This window comes from Narcine bancroftii, chromosome 11 (assembly GCF_036971445.1).
Source record: "Narcine bancroftii isolate sNarBan1 chromosome 11, sNarBan1.hap1, whole genome shotgun sequence".
Taxonomy (NCBI): Eukaryota; Metazoa; Chordata; class Chondrichthyes; order Torpediniformes; family Narcinidae; genus Narcine; species Narcine bancroftii.
This window is the reverse complement of record NC_091479.1, coordinates 76,431,256-76,449,368: the sequence shown is the minus strand read 5'-3', so window position 1 is coordinate 76,449,368 and position 18,113 is coordinate 76,431,256. Positions and strand designations below refer to the sequence as shown.

The window sequence follows — 18,113 nt, the reverse complement described above, 5'->3', positions numbered from 1 at the left end:
CTAGCTTGCAGTAACCGTGGAAACATTAGTAGCTTTCATGAGGCTCAGTATACAATGAGGTGCTTAAGTGTCAGAAGGATTAGGGATTTTCTTTACAATGTGCTTTACTTTTTCCCTGTCAGTGAGCAGATGAACAAGAGGGTAATGTGAACATTAGCTTGAACTTCCTTTAATCTCTTGTAGCACTGTGTTTTTCTGGCGGTGCTCACAGTGATCCAGAAGTCTTTTTAATGCAGTCCATTAACAAGCAGCCTCATGTCTATTCATGACCTGCTTTGTTGGAGCACAGTAACTTAAAATGAGATAAAAACATGATTAAGGTGTTCAGTGTTTAGATTTCTAAATAAAATTAGCCAAAATCTACAGAAGAAATGGTAAAATACAAGGATCTGTGCCCAGTTTCTGCATTTCTTTGTATGAATTGGCCAATCAGTTCCTATGATTTCACTGGCATGTGTAGGGGTTGTGTTTGAAGCTTTGCTGTTTTGCAAGTAAATAAAGCTGGAAAGGTGTAGGTGATCAGCAATGAAAGTGGTTAATGCAGGATTGAAGGACCAGTTCCTGCCTGCAATGATCCATCTGGATGAGGGAAGACTCCTTGATCCATTGTACTTGGTACTGCTTAGATTTGGTCGTTTCTGGCTATGTAGCAGAATCAGTGATGTAGTAATAATGTTGGTGCTGTAAATAAAGGGGTATGTGCAGGTTTTTGTTGACAAGTACTCAATTCACTTGAAGAATTCATAATTCACAGATGTGCAGGTGAGAATTATGCTTGACTGTTCTGTCACTGGAGTTTCTTGGGTAGGATCTGACATTTTGTATTACTATTTGCCTTATGACTATAGCTTTGGTCTTCATTCTGTGGCTGTTCGGATTGTTCACCAGCTAAGTCCAGCAGTTGACTAAAGTGAGCATCACTCAAAGATTATTAGCTAAGTTGCAATACAATAGCTGATGTGAAATGGTAAAACTTGCTCTACTAAAATAAAACTGTTGTTCAACCTTATTCAACCAAAACTTTCAAACACTAACCTGCCGGAGTTCAGTGGATCAGGAAAAACTGAAGGAGGACTCGGGCTTTCTGCTTGGTGAAACACACTGAAAAAGCCAAAAAGTCAATTCTTCAAAGCAACATGCTTGTGTCTTCCTGAATAGCAGTTTAGCTCAAGGGCTTGAGTTTGGTCTAATTTCATTAAAGATGGCATATTCTCCTCCCAGAGACCATTGGGGGGAAATAATTAGGGATTTTGAAACCTCACTTTTATCATCTATGATTAATTAAGCAAAAAAATCAAAATCTTTAAACATTTTGAACTATCAACTGCTATTTTGTCCTAGATGAGGCAGTCCAGCCTACAATAGTGTTCAATTTTTAATGACTTTTCCCCCATTCCTCCATTGAATTAACAATCAATGACATCCTTTGGATCTGCATAAATAGTGCAGTGAATCCTGATAAGTCAACTTTGACTTTTAGACGTGACTAGAACAAATGTACTTTGCCCCAAAATGCGGAAGAAAATGATAAATAAATCGAAAGCACGCTCGTCGTATTGCAGATCATCAAAATGCTCCTTGTCTCTTGTAAGACTGTCAAATAAAAAATGCACAGTTGCATATTGTGGGGAGGACCAGTTGGCATTGTTGCCTTTGGATATGAATGGCCTAGACTTTGTGCTGCTGCAAGATCTCTTCATTGGAAGATTTTGTGTCTAGTCTATTTGCAAATGCCACCAGAGTTTTTGAGCATTAGTCAAAGTCTTGAGCCATTGATAAGGTTACAAATGTATTGTTGAAACCATTTTAAATCTGCATCAAGGTGTTGTGATTTATATTCCTTAACTTTACCCACGATAGTTGTGAGCCAGTGGGCAGTTTTTACCATCCGAATCCTTACAGAACAGAACGTGGAGAATCAAGAAGTAATATCGCAGATGGTATGTCAGGGTGTAGCAGATAATGCCATGCTAAATTACATGGGATTGAATGTTGAAGAACAAAATGGAAAACTTTACGTAAAATCGCAGAACAAGGGTGAATAACTCCTTGAAGAGAAATTTCTGCTGGAGAATATTATCTCAACGTGAATTTACTGATCATTCATTCCAGTCATTTGGCACACGAAGAGAAAAATATAAAGAACAAGATGAACAAAACCAGTGACGGAAAATTGTTCTTGTTTAAAATGCACAATTTTATTATTCATTAGATAAACATCAGTCGGTATCAAGAATCTCACAATACTATGACGTGCAGGTAAAAAGTGGCTCACAATAAGAAAATTAACTGTACAAGAAAATGGTTGACTTCAGCATATCCAGAATTGGAATCTGATTACACAACAATAATTTCCTCTGATTTATACATCAGCCAACATCAAACATGGGTATATTTTAAAATTTATTTGATTTTCTGCAAACTCGTGTCAGAAATAAAATCATGATTGTGGGGTTTAATGTGGAAGGCTAAATCAGAGAAGTTATTAATCAGATAACTCTTCTTCAGGGAGATATCAGTATTTGTCAAATCCAATTTGATCAAAATTGGGAATGATGAAGAATTAAACACCATGACCATTCCTGGAGATTATTTACATTTATAATCAGAATTCGATTGTAATTATTGGGCACTTCTATTCACTGAGAAATGATTAAAATCATTCAACTTTTCATTGTTTACATCAGTGTTGATAACTGTTTCTTTTATTGAAATCCATCTAAAATGAGATGTTGAAATACAGTTGTGCAAAATATCATTTTATAAGCAACAAAAGGAGAAGAAGATGATTTCCAGAAGCTGTATCTGTTTATCAGATTTAGGTGAGTAATGAAGCTTTGCCGATTGGAGATTCCATTATAAGCGTGTTGACAGTTCAATATGTCAGCGAGCAATAGGAGAGGAAAATATTTTTTTCAGGTCTAAGATGTGCTGCAAGTGTTAGATATATGAAGGGACAGATGATAGAGAACCTGAAATTAATAATGGTAGATGGAAAATAGACATGGCAGCATGGTTAGCGTAGCAATTAGCACTGTTACAGCGTCAGCAATCTGGGTTCAAATCCCACGCTTTCTATCAGGAGTTTATATTCTTCCCATGTCTGCGTGGGTTTTTCCCGGGAGCTCTGATTTCCTCCCACCCTTCAAAACATACTGGGGTTATAGGTTGATTGTGTATTTGGAGACACAGGTTCATGGGCTGTATGTCTAATTTTAAAAAAAAATTTAAATTCTCTCGGGCTATTTTAAGAGGACTGTGAAAAATCTAAAAACAATATCCTGTGTGTGAATCATTCCTGCCTTTGGCTCTGAAATGCCACTGTTTCCGCTAAGATGCACACGTCCATGTGCGCACACATGCTTTGCGACCAGCGCACAAGGTCATTCTTGTGCGCACAAAAGGCTCAGTCCCTAAAATAATGTAGTCATTAATAATTATACTTATTGAAAATAACCTCTTGGCTACTTGTTTCTGTTAACTAGTTAGCCAATTAAACAAGTAATCATGCTTGTATTATATTCAAACATGCCAATACAGTTTTATTAGCGGAGAGAGATAGACTGTACCAAGATGATCGTGAACCAATTTCAAGTTTACAATTGCACAAGCATTCAGTGCACAGGAAAAAAAATGTGCACAACTTAAGATTTTTGCACACTGATGACTAAAAATTAGAGGGACCCCTCCTTCACTGAAGCTTTTATCTTTGCCTCTGTCTCCCCTCACCTCTGTCCCCATTGTTCCTCACCCCAAACTTTTGGCTTTACTCATTACTGACGTGCCACCTCGCCCACCTTGAATCCTTAAGGGAGTGGGATAGGTGGTCTGATCATTTACCACACCAAACTTCTCAATCATGTGGTTCAATTTGAGAGAATTGGAGACAGAGGCAAGAAAACAGCATTTAGTTCCAGAACCTAAGTAAATTTTAATTTTAAATTGAAATTTAGACACACAGCAGGGTAACAGGCCATTTTGGCCCAAGAGTCCGTGCCGTCCAATTTACACCCAATTAACCTACACTCCCAGTATGTTTTCAATGGTGCGAGGAAGGCAGAGCCCCCAAGGAAAACACATGTCGACTTGGGGAGAACGTACAAATTCCTTTCAGACAGTGCGGGATTCGAACCCCAGTCCCAAAGGTTAGCACTGTAAAGGCGTTGCGCTAACCGCAACTATGCCGCCCCTCACACAATTAGAGAAAATCAAATATAATTTTTCTTGTTTGCTGAAGGAGAGAATTTAGGATGACCATCATTCTGAAGAAAATATTTTAATCCGATCCATTTCTATTGCATCTTTGTTCCATCTATCTTGAGATAGATCACCATTAAGCAAGGATTGTACTTCAAACTGACATCACTGATACAGATATCAGTGCTTGCCTTTCTCGAAGCCAGTGATGTTTCTGAGCATTAACCACTCTCTTTTAATGGAATCACAGCATACTTCTGGAGACCAAGGCTGTCGCGCTGTTTGTGCAATTGTAAGACTTTGGACCATAGCCACCACATTTCGAAGCTTGATAGATTATTCCATCATAATCCTGACGTGTCTTAGAGATAGTGGAAAGGCTTTGGGGGATCAGCACATGAGTCATTCACCACAGGATATGCAGCCTCTGACCTGTTATATTTATAAATGATCAGGTTGAAACTTCTGGGCACTGGTCACCCCTAGAATGTTAATGGTCCAACATAGAACATAGCCACAGAGGGCAACATTACTGGTACAAAAGCTTCAAGATTGCACGTTGCAATATTGAGTAACATGTCGCAGCAGGTCATCAATGAGGTTGCAGGAGGGGCAGGACTGGCAGCTCAATGTTCCAGGCATCCGTTGCTTTAGACTCGATAGATCGCAGTGATGAAAGGGGGGAGGAGAAGTATTGCTCATCGGGAAAAATATCACAGCTGTGCTCAGGCAAGACAAACCAGAGGGCTCATCTACTGAGACTCTATGGTGGAGTTGAGGAACAGGACATACAACTCGTGGACTGCCTAATAGTCAATGAGAATTGGAGGAGCAAATCTGTAGAGAGATAGCAGACAGCTGCAGGAAACATAAGGCTGTGATGATAGTGGATTTTAATTTTCCACATATTAACTGGGACTCCTATACTGTAAAAGGGCTGGATGACTTGGAGTTCGTCAAATGTGTTCAGGAATGTTTTCTAAATCAATATATAGAGGTACCCACTATAAAGAATGCAATAATGGATATCATTTTAGGCACAAGTGAGAGAAGTATGTGTTGGGGAACATTTTGGGTCCAGTGATCGCAATGCCATTAGTTTCAATTTAATTATGGAGAAGGATAGGTCTGGTCCTTGGGTGAGATACTAAATTGGAGAAAAGCTCATTTTGAGGAAAGGAGAAAGGATAGAATGCGTGGATTGGGAAAGGTTGTTTTCGGGCAAGGATATGCGAAGTAAGTGGAAGACCTTCAAAGGTGAAATTTTGAGAGTACAGAGTTTGTATGTTCCTGTCAGGATTAAAGGCAAGGTTAGCAGGCATAAGGAACATTGGTTTTCAAGGAATATCAGGGATCTGTTTCAGAAGAACAAGAAGAGAGGTGTATAGCTAGTGTAGGTAACATGTAGTAGTAGAGCTACTTGAGGTGTATTTTAAAAATGCAAGAAAAAACCTCAAGAAAGAAATCATGAAGGCTAAAAAAAAAAGGACATGGGGTTGCATTGGCAGATAATGTGAAGGTTTTAAGAGCAAAAGGAGGGTAAGGGATCAAATTGGTCCCCTTGAAGATCAGAGTGGTTGGCTTTGTATGGAGCAAAAAGAGGTTTTTGCATCAGTATTCACTCAGGAAACAGGCATAGAGTTGTGGGAAATAAGAAAAACAAGCAGTGAGGTTATGGAACTTTACCATTTAAAGAAGAGGAAGTGCTTGCAAGTAAAGCAAATAAAGGTGGACAAATCCGCAGGGCCTACCAAGATATTTCTTTGGCCCTTAATGGACGCTAGTGTAGAAATTGCAGAAGCTCTGGCAGAAATATTTAAAATGTCCTGAGCCATGGATGTGGTGCCGGAGGATTAGAGGGTATTTCATATTGTTCCTTTATTTATAAGGGCTCTAAAAGTAACCCTGGAAACTTTAGGCTGGTGAGCCTGACGTCAGTAGTAGGTAAATTATTGAAAGGTGTTCTAAGAGATCGAATGTAAAATTATTTGGATAGCCAGAAAATTATTAGGGATAGTCAACATGGCTTTGTCCATAGTAGATCACATTTAACCAATCTTTTCAAGGTTGCTAGGAAAGTTGACAAAGGAAAGGCTGTGGATGTTGTCTACATGGACTTTAGTAAGGCCTTTGACAAGGTCCCACATGGGAGGTTAGTCAGGAAGGTTCAGATGCTATTTATTAATGGTGAAGTAGTGAACTGGACTCGACAATGTCTGGATGGGAGAAGCCAGAGAGTAATGGTGGATGATTGCTCATCAGACTGGAGGCCTGTGACTAGTGGTGTGTCTCAGAGACTGGTGCTGGGACCATTTTTGTTCGACATCTATATCAATGATTTGGATAATAATATATATTGGATTAGCAAGTTTGCAGATGATACCAAGATTGGAGACGTTGTGGAGAGCAAAGCTTACAGATGGATCTGGACCAACTGGAAAAATGAGCTGAAAAATGGCAGATCGAACTTAATACAGAAAGACAAACCAAGAAAGGACGTACATTATGAATGGTAGGGCACTGAGGAGTGCGGTAGTACAGAAGGACCTGGGAATAAAGATACATAATTCCCTGAAAGTAGTGTCACAGGTGGATAGGGTTGTAAAGAGAGCTTTTGGCATATTAGCCTTCATAAATCAAAGTACTAAGTATACAAGTTGGGATGTTATGGTAAAGTTGTATAAGACATTCGTGAGACCAAATTTGGAGAATTGTGTGCAGTTTTGGTCAACTAACTACAAGAAAGATATCAATAAGATAGAAAGAGTACAGAGGAAGTTTACTAGGATGTTACCCGGACTTCAGGAACTGAGTTCCAGGGAAAGGTTAAACAGCTTAGGACCTTATTCCCTGGAATGTAGAAGAAGAGGGGAGATTTGATCGAGGAAATAAAGTGATAAACAAAGTGAATGTAGATAGGCTTTACCACTTAAGGGAAGGTAAGCTACAAACTAGAGGACATGAGTTAAGAATGAAAGGGGGAAAGTTTAGCGAGAACATCAGGGGGAACTTCTTCACACAGAGAGTGGTGAGAGAGTGGAACAAGCTGTCAGCTGAGGTGGTGAATGCAGGCTCAATTTTAACATTTAAGAAGAATTTGGACAGATACATGGATGGGAGAGATATGGAGGGTTATGAACTGGGTGCAGGCCAGTGGGACGAGGCACAAAAAAGGTTTGGCACAAACTAGAAGGGCCTAAGGGGCCTGTTTCTGTGCTGTAATGTTCTATGGTTCTACAAGGCCTTTACTGTCAAAATGGATGACCAAGCCACCTGTGTAATGTTTACTTGCATTGTACAATTGAGTTTTCAGATGAATGAGACCTGTCATGTTGATTTAGTCCAAAGATTGAATGTAATGATAAATTTTCAGTAAAATGTTGCTTAATTTGTATTGGGACACTTTTCAAATACTGTACTTTTCAAAAATGACCTTCCAACCACCATCATGACATATTACTTTCCAAATTGTAATAAAATATTTAAGGCTTGTATTTTTAAAACAATACTCCTTTAGGATATGTTTTTAAATGTTAATTATCTTTCACTGTTGTTTCTAAATATGTCCTGAAATCTGGGGATAATGTAATAAATTGCCTAAGGATTACTCACCTATTATTGGCGCTGTTTTCTGTCGCGTTTAATGCATTGAAACTGTTGAACCTTTTTGTCATCAATGTTGGAAGTGCTGTGAAACATTCCACAGAAATAAAGATTGAAATAAAAGTGAAATATAGCAGAAATTCAGGTCCAGCCACTTTGTTTTGGGAGTGGAGTTTTGATCAGGACTGGAAGCTAAATGATGAAACTTTTTCAAAGCAGATTCAAATGAGGAGTTGTATCATCTATCCTATTCTCCTGAAAAGTTGCTTATTTCATTATGCACATGCAATGTACTTATTAGTCTTGGTGATAAAGGATGGTTGAGGATGAAATTACTTCAGCAATGAGGAAGAGCTAAGCAAGAAGTGGGTATGATTAAGATAAAGAAAAGCATTTAAAGCCTTAGCAGAAATATAGGCCACGGTGGCTGTTAATGGTAGAATGTCTAAGTGCAGACATTGCAAAGCTCTACAGCAAAAAGTACTGCACTTTCAGTAATTTTTGTATAAATTTGGATAAATATCCCAGTTTGTTTCAAAAAGATAATGAATTATTTTGGTATTCAGAATAGTTATTTGAACAAATATACCCTGGATGCAGGAAGAGAGCTGGTCATGATTGATTGAGTATTGCTTAATAGTCAACAAATATCCATCAAAGAGGGAATTTTCAGACCTACCCAAATCCAGAATCTTTGTTGCTGTTTTGAATCTCCCCCATTTAAACACTTGATTGATCTTTTTGCAGGTATATGGTGGAAGATGACAGACCCATTTAATTTGCTTGATTCTTAACCTGCCTCAAAAATGGCTTTGGCAAGGTAATCTGCTCAGACAACTACCATATTTGAAAAGAACAATGGTGCTGGCTTTCCTACTGATGAACAAATCCTGTGAAGAATCAACCATTATATGTGAAACTAGGTAATAAAAGGTAATAAGTGTGAGTTTGTAAAGATAAACACGAGTATGAGAAAGCTACTAAGGCAATATCAAAATTGGTATATTTCATTAAATCAAGAAACTGGGGATAATCATTGTAAATAAAATCATCGGTATGTTGAATAATCACATTGGATTAGTAACTACAGCAGTGAAAATGGATACCATGCCAAAAAATAACCAATTGAATCTGGATTAGAAATCTTCCAGAATAAATATAATTTTATAACTGCTCAGGCTTTTATCAGATGTGCCTGAGCGCACCACATTCACTCTAAATCCAACATTCTAAATTTCCCTGAATCTCCCAGCCACCAAATTCATCTTTCCCCGGTCATCTGTCTGAAACCACAACAGATATTTTTATTACTGGAGTTGTACTTGACCCTATGATGAATTTTGGATCTTGTAGCTCCTGAACTGCTTCCATCCTTGCCTGAGACGGTGCTGAAATCTTTCTCCATGCATCTGCCACCTTTGGGTGTTATTAAAATATTCCTGTGACATTCTTTAGATGGCTTACCATATTAAAATATGCTACAGGCATGTAGGTTGTCGAAGTAGTTGTTTCCCATAAGGACCTGTGCTGTGCCACAACTATGCATCATATTTTCGAACAGCATGATCATGGCATCAGGAACCATTTTTAAGTCTCTAAAGAGAGGCAGCATTTTAAGCAGTTTGGGTGGAAGCATTAAATTAAAAACAGAGGTTAATATGAACAGACAAATCTGTGATCAATTATTTCAGTTGTCCACTTTGGACCGAAAACCCCAGAATATTCTGTATTAGTTGGAAGGCTAGACTGTGCAAAAAGACAATATATGTATTTTAAAAATCAAAAAGTGAATAAACTAATGTTGATGGTTGATCTTTTGGTCTGCAATGTTGGCAGGATAGAGGTATGCCACAGCTTCAATAAACTGTATCCCACCCTGTAATTCAGTGAACAGTTTGGAAGGTGTATTGACCTTGGAGTGAGAGAAGCAGATTTACTAAAAGGATGCACAGTCAATGGTTAAGGCCACGTGACAGATTACATTGCCTCTCTAGTAAAATGACTTGTTTTAAATTTTCAAGATATTAAGGGGAGCTGGCAAACAATCTGGGATTAGCTCGAGAGCCACAAAAGTTTCTAGACTTGTTCAGATATGTTTTTTTTAAAAGGTGAGAGAGATTTGGATCATTTCTGCAAAAGCAATTGATGCTTGGTCAATTGTATATTTTAATTTGAAGATTGATAGTTCATCCAAAAGTTTGCATGGTCAATCAAAGGCAAATACATGTAGACAGTAGACAAGCTATAATAATCTCATAAACAATGAAACAGACACGAAGAGCTAATTAGCATTAATTCCAGTTCTGATACATTTTACCTGAAAAAATAAGGTTTGTTATGCTGCAATTTTTTGCTGAGGTCTTATTAAAAAATGAGTTAATCCCTTTTTAACAGGGCAGCGAAAACTAATAAAATGGTTTAATGTGTCACATAAGAAATTGCATCTGTGCATAGCATTTGACCCCATTAATACCTTTTGGGGTCTTGTAACAAGAGGTTATTTCTTGCATTTTTCCCCAGGCTTACAGCATGCTGAATCCCGCCTGAAAAGAATTATTTATCTTGAGGCATCCTGCCCATGACCGATTCCTAACCAAAAGCAAGTCTCACACAAATGAGGTTATAACTTAGCAGTTAGCTGATCCAAAAACTGAGCCACGCTTGCACTGCAGAAAAAGCAGGACCCCAATACATTCAATTCATTTATTGTTAAAGGTCATTCAACAAATTATTTTTCTTGTGACTTTATCCTCCTCAATTCGGATAGATGGCCAGGTTGAATTGTTAGTGATAGCTTATTATTCTTCTTGGGCCCCACAGGTTAAAATCTGACTTATTCCACTCTAGTTTTGTGAGTTCTGGGATGGCCAGTGGATATTTCAGTAGATTTTTGGTTATTCTGCTGTTTAAGAGAAGTTTTTGTCTAGGTCAATTAGGAATCCAATTTGAGTTTTAGTATCAAATGTGAGAGACTATTAAGCTTGTAGTTAACTGTCAGCATCAGACTGCACTCTGAAAAGCCTCATGTGATATTATTTTGGAATTTTAAATTATTTTCCACACTTACTTAAAATCAGTTCATTTTTAACATGTTTGTACAAAGTTGTAAAATGGTTCAAAAGAACAAACCTCAAAGCAGCACTTCAAACACACCCAAATCTAACCATTCTTGACTGCTACCAATATTTAGGTGATATTTGCAACATAAAACAGTCTATTTAGGTTTAATGAAGTTTGAGTGCTTGAAGGCATTTGTTGCTGTGTCTGTACTTGTTTTATTTCCCTTTTCAACTTGCAAATATGATGGGCCATTCTGACTGCAGAAATGCAAGAACTGCACATGGTGTAAAAAGAGAACAAAGAGAAGTTAGAGGAGCTAAGCAGAACAGACAGCGTCAACAGATCAAAATAGTCAGACAATATTTCAGGTTTCAACAAAGGGTCCTGTAGTTCACAGACCATTTTTTTCCCTCATTTATGCTGGCTGCCCTGCTGAGTTCCTCCAGCTTCTCTTTGTTCACAGAAGTCATTATGACTGTTCTTTCTCTAGAACTATTCTCTGCATTGTTCATCAACCTTCCTTTGATAAATTTCGTCCAATCTAAATTGCATTTTTGAGCCTTTGGTTGTTGTCCTTGTATGCTTGAACGCCTCATGTTCTTTATAAATGGCTCCCAGGCCCATAAATTTCTTCATAGACTGAAACTCTTCCAATCTAAAGTTTCACGTCTTCCGCATAAAACCACAGACAGACTAACCAACCTTTGGTGAGACCTGACACAAATCAAGGTGGATTTATTTGGTGGACTTCAAAGCTATCTTATTCATGCTTTATCCAGCTATTTATAATTTAATTTTATAACTTAGACATGCAGTAACAGGACCTTCCAGCCCACGAGCCCAAGCCGCCCAATTACACCCAGTTGACCTACAGACCACAGTACGTTTTTGCATGGTGGGAGGAAACCCACGCAGACATAGGGAGAACATACAAACTCCTTTCAGACAGTTTTAGATTCGAGCCCTGCTCGCTAGTGCAGTACCGGCATTGTGCTAACCATGCTGCAAAGCATGCCTAAAAAAGTATGTCTTCTTTCTTTTCCCAAACCCCCCACTAAGAAACGGGTACTGTGGAAGATGGATTAAAATCCAAATGTGTATTTGTAAAAAAATTTTATATTCTTAACTTCAAGGTCAAATACACATACATCAGAGATGGGTGGATTCTTTTGTGGATGATAAAGCAAGAACCGTGAGGTACACTATTTCATTTTGATATATTAGTGAAGAGTCAATCCTGTTCCAAGCTAAAGGATACAAATGTTACAATGAATGTGTAGTTCATTGCCTGGGATCAACTGCTGTTACCAGAAATAATACACGGAATCAGACTGGCTGAATTGAAATTGCTGGTGTGCAGGTGCTTCCGGTTAAGTCAGTTCCAGGCTTATGGGGTAGGCTAAGGATTTGCTGACTGACAGGTGCTAGCAGATCTAAGACCAATTCCATGACTATACTCCAAGCTCAGGAGCATTTACCCCATAGATTTGAATGGGGATTCTCAGCATAGATTATATTGTGTGTGTGGGGGTGGGGGGGGGGGGGGGGGGAGTTGGAATTAGTGACATTATCTTCCATTTAAATCCTTTTTTAATTTTTAATTGTTCTTTGATGTTTCAATTATTCTATTCCTTTTATCTATTTGACTCATTTAATTAAATCTTAAGTTTTATATTCTTAACTCCTATGTCTCTGAACATAGGAGATATAAAACTGTGATGAAGCCAAGTGAGGTTCTACCCCCTCATCAGAATCAGAATTTATTGTCACAAGTAAGTCACAAAATTTGGTGTTTTGAAGCAGCATCATAATGTAAACATTCATATAAACCACCTTACAGCAATAAATTTTTTAAAATAGAGTACGAAAAAGTAAGGCAGTGTCTTTGGTTCATTGATTATTCAGGAATCTGATGGCAGAGGGGAAGAAACTGTCCTTGCATCACTGAGTGCTCGTCTTTAGGCTCCTGTACCTTTTCCCCAATGGTTGCAGAGCGAAGAGGGCATGGACTGGCTGGTGGGGGTCTTTGAAGATGGAGACTGCTTTTTTAAGACACCACCACTTAAAGATGTCCTCTTTAAGTGAGATCTGGTGCCTCTCCCTTCTTTTAAATGCCAACAAGCTATTGTGGAGATGTGGCCTCGGTTTGCCACCTGAAGGTTGCTTGCCATTGAAAGACACAATGCCTCACAAGATTCCTTCTCGGTGTGAAGGTTCTGTTCATTCACCCCAGATACTTGAAGGCAAATGAGGAGCATCATTGGCAAGTCTTGGTTACAGGCAGAATCTGCTTGATTCCACCTATTATTTTATTTCATTATTGAAATTGGGGGTTAGCTAGTGCTTGTTCTTCAATCGTGGAGACCTGAAGTGGGCTTGCAATATATCCTGCAAACTTGGTGCACCAGTGTTGTGTACAACATCAGTGAATAAAAACAAAACCTCATATATTGGGGTGGTTATTGCTAAGGAGCATGAAGGAAATTAGTTAAATGTCAAAAACATTCATTAGTATGCTTTCTCATAACTCGGCAAGTGAGTCTTTGAATTAATGCTTGTTGTACAGACACATTTAATTTGGGTACATGTCCTGTTATTGTTCCTGCTGGCCAGGCTTCTGATCTGTAAAAAGAAGGGAAGAAAAGTTTCTCACCAAGATTAGTTCTCACAATTTCTACTTGCTGCACTCAGTCTTCCTAAAACATTGACACGACTCAATCCAGCTAATTAATTCAAGAGATGGAGAAGCATGAAAGGCAACTACCTCTTCATTTCAGGTGCCCTGGTTCTTTTATTTATTTCATCTGCAGTGGAATGTGTTAGTGAATTAACATGCCCTTAATTATTTTCAGTTCTGCTACTTTCTTTTACATCTCAGAGACACGGCTTCATTTCCAGCTGTTATGGGTTTCCAACCGTACATGCTCTGAAGTCTGCATTGCACGGCTGAATATGTACTAGACCCCTGGAGCTTTTTTGAAAATGATCCTTTTTGTATTCATTCCTGTAACAATTATTTACAGAGAAGACAGGTAAATTCATTTGAGTTACATGACATGTGATTGATTTACATCAGCCTTTTAGATTTGGATCCAGACTTCTGTTGTGTGTTATTAGTGGTCATTGTATGAATAGGTAATTTTTATGATCATTTAAAATAACACACTCTTTCACTTAGCTCCAAGAGATTATTGTGTTCTACAAAAACTTTAATTTCCAACAAATATTCTTTGAAAAATTATTTGTTTTTCATTGTTAATAATTTTGTTTCTTGAACTAATATTTAATGAAAAGCATCTTCAAACCATGTGAACTTTACTCTCTATATAAAACAAGCAACTTCACACTTCTGCCCTGACTTGATCAAAATAAACTGACAACGCCAATGAGTAGTGATGCTTGTGAAATTGGCCACAAATTTTGCTGCCAAGAGGAATTTCCCTCCCCATCATCCAATTTCAGACCCAACACTTTCAAATCTCTTTGCTATCTAGTGAGAGGTAATGTACACAGCCCCATCTTGACTCTGATGAGAGCATATTGCCTTATTTTTGCTTCCTGCAGCTTCACGGTTAAATACACTAACAAAATAAGAATTAAAATTTCAGATTTATTGTCAGGGTACATACACGACATCACACATGACCCTGAGATTCCTGTGGGTGAGACAGAATTGCCACTTATTGGTAGTGCAAAAATATGCTATTCAATATATGTATGTAAACAAACTGCAAAACAGGGAGAAAAAAAAATCATTAATGCAAAAGTAAGAGTCTTTAAAAAGAGTCCCTGATTGAGTTTGTGGTTGGGGAGTCTGATGGTGGAGGGGGAGCAGCTGTTCTTGAATCTGGTAGTCCAAGTCTTGTGGCCCCTATACCTCTTTCCTGATGGTAGCAGTGAGAACAGACCATGTGCTGGGTGATGCGAATCCTTGATGATTGCTGCAGCTCTCCAATGGCAGTGTTCCATTTAAATTTTCTCGATGGTGGAAAAGGTTTTGCCTGTGATGTCCTGGGCTGTATCCACTACCTTTTGCAGGGCTTTTGACTCAGGGGTACTTATGTCCCTATATCAGACCGTCATGCAGGCAGTCAGCACACTTTCCACCACACATCTGTAGAAATGATGCTATTAGTGTGCTAGGACTAGGAAAGATCCTCCAAGGTAGTGACTCCCAAGAACTTAAATTTGCTCACCCTTCTGCTTCTGATCTCCAAAGATCATGAGATCATATACCTCTGGTTTTTCCTTCCTGAAGTCAACAATCAACTCCATGGTCTTGATGACATTTGAGTGTCAGGTTATTGTTGATGTACCATTCAGCCAAATTTTCGATCTCCATCCTATATGCTGATTCATCACCCCTTTTTATACACCCACTACCATGATATTGTTAACAAATTTGCAGATGTTGTTGTACTGAACCACACAGTCATAGGTGTATAGCAAGTAAAGCAGGGGGCTAAGAATGCAGCCTTGTGATGTTCCGGTACTGATGGAGATTGTGGAGAAGATGTCCTTACCAATCCTCACTGATTGTGGACTGGAAGGGAGGAAATCCAGGATCCTATTACACAGTGGGGAGTTGAGTCCTAGATCTTGGAATTTGCTGATCAATTTTGAGGGGATGATGGTCTTAAATGCTGAACTGTAGTCAATAAAGTGCAACCTGATGAATGTGTCTTTGCTGTCCAGGTGTTCCAGAGCTTTGTGTAGAGATAGCATTAGCCATAGACTTGTTGCTGTGATAGGTGATATGTTTCCACACCTTTCAAACACTTCATTGTTGTTGATGTGAATGCCATTGGTTAGTGATCATTTTGGCAGATTACCACACTCTTGGATTTTAGGAAGGGAAGACTGGGAAACCAAGATGGAGAGGGTTTGTACCTTCAAGTTCCTGGGAGTCAACATGTCGGAGGATCTCTCCTGAAGCCAGCACATTGTGGTAACTAAAGAATGTCCAGCAATGCCTCTACTTTCAAAAAAGTTTGAAGAGGGTTTGGCATGTCAGAAAATACACTATTGAACATATATTGGTGTACTATGATAAGTATACTGACTGGTTACATCCTGGCCTAGTTTGGAAACTTGAGTGGCTGGGAACACAAGAGGATGCAGAAGATGGTAAACCTAGCCAAGTCCATCCTGAGCACTGACCTCCCATCCATCGAAAACATGAGGTTTTATGAGGAAGATGTGAGATGTTGTCTCAAGAAGTCAGCCAACATCATAAAGGAGCCCCATCATCCGGGTCACAATCTCTTCTCGCTGCTCCCTTCAGCAAAAGGTACAGAATCCTACACCTCCATTCAGCAACATTGTCTTTCCACCTGCCATCAACCTCTTGAACCTCCCTATGCTACCTTAATTCTAAACATAAGCTATTCTAGGACCACCAAAATATTTCATTGCACGATTGAAATGTCATTTTTTTTTCATGCTACAGTGAATATTTATATTTTTAACCTTTGATATTTGCCATCTTTTTTTCTGTCTCAGCACATTGTAGTTATTTAATTATTACCATTGTAGTTGGTGTATCTTGCATACCTATTCAGTAAGTAAAACATTTTGTACACAAGTACATAGTACTTGTGTAGGTATATGACAATAAAGTCACGCTGACATTGGAAGTGGGATTGCACCTGTCAGGTAATGGATGACTTGGAGAAATCCACTTGCATATGCATAAATCACCAAATACTCTGATCAATGCTAACAAATGAGGCTCAACACATTTTGGCATGGTGTTAACTGCATCTTTTAAGGATATCATTTATTATTGTCCAAGGAGTTAGGCAATGACCTGTCAAGATCTGTTATTGCTGTCCAAGGTTCTGATCTGTATAAACTTATAAAGTCGATCATTTACATGAGTCAGCCACTATCTAAACCTACCAGACTGGTGATAAGTCAGCTGATAATATTAATGTGATCATTTTTCTCAGCAAATAATTATTTTGATCTGAAATGCCAGATATTTATTGATTAAATACTTGAAAAGCATAAGTATGATTGTTGCATATCCTAATTCTCTAGTTCCCTACTTTCTAATTAGCATAGAAAGGAAGTCTCCATTGGCTAATTGTCTAAATATTGGAATTTATATCTTGTTTCAGTCTGGTTCAAAGTTTTACACAAAAATATAAAAATGCTAATGAATTCTCCATCAATCCACAGAACCAGATCAAGGAAAACAAGTCCATCTACACTGTGGCAAGTTCATCTCTCTTTATAGGGAAGGGACAGTCAATGTTTCAGAACAGTAATATAACTGTGTCAGCTGTGGTTCAGATATTAGTGATCTTTCCTAAGTTAGAGGTTTGTGGGTTTGAGTCCCACTCTGGAAACTCGAGCACAAAAATGTAATGATTCCACGTGCAGTCTGTCAAATTAGGCCCTAAACTGAGCATTTTATGGTCACTACAATAGATACCCTGACAGTATCTTGGAGGGAAATGGGAGATCTTCCAGGTATTCTGGAAAATATGTATCCCTCAAATCAACACAGTGAAAAGAGATTGAACAAAGAGAAGCTGAAATAACACTCTAGGTCAGGCAGCATCCACAGAGATAAATGGTCTGTCAAATGTTTCAGGTCAGGGCCCTTTATCAAGGCTAAAGTAGGAAGAGGTGACATTAAGCATAATGTTGAGAGGGAGCAAGGGTGGCATGGTTGGTGCAGTGGTTAGTGTGATGCCTTAACAGCACCACCAATCGGGACAGGTCCATATTTCAAATCCCATGTTGACTGTAATGAGTTTGTATGTTCTCCCTGTGTTTGCTTGTAATTTTTCTGGGGGCTCTGATTTCCTCCAACCATTCAAAAATGTACTGAGTGTGTAGGTTAATTGGGGGTAACATTTGGCCTGTTACCATGCTGTATGAATAAATAAATAAATAGATAAATAGAATTTGACGGGTCCTTGCACAGAAGGTGAGCGAGGTGAAGAGCCACAAAGAAAGTGAGAGAGAACTGGGGTGGGTGTAGGGTGAGAGAAAAAAATGGAAGTAAAAGAAGAAATAATGGAATAAATCTGGGGTTTACATAAAATTGGAAAAATTAATGTTCAAGCCATTGAGTTTAACGTTGTTCTTTAAGCTTATGTTTAGCCTCACCCTGGCAAAGGATGAGGGCCAGGACAAACACGTCTGTGTTGGAATTATTTGGAGAATTAAAATGGTTAGCAACCATTCTAGTTTGGAGACTGTTTCTCTTTCTATTTTTCTGTTTGTCTCAAACAGGTTAT

The 18,113-nt window shown here is 38.5% G+C and overlaps 1 protein-coding gene across 1 annotated transcript in view; it reads left to right on the top strand.

Annotated features, from left to right (window-relative positions):
- atxn10 (ataxin 10) overlaps positions 1-7,934 on the top strand; it is a 177,392-nt gene extending 169,458 nt beyond the window's left edge. The window contains exon 11 of the mRNA XM_069903492.1: positions 1,861-7,934. Coding sequence (XP_069759593.1) covers positions 1,861-2,045 — 185 coding nt within the window. The 3' untranslated portion in view covers positions 2,046-7,934. The remainder of the gene's footprint in view (positions 1-1,860) is intronic.
- The last annotated feature ends 10,179 nt before the right edge of the window (positions 7,935-18,113 follow it).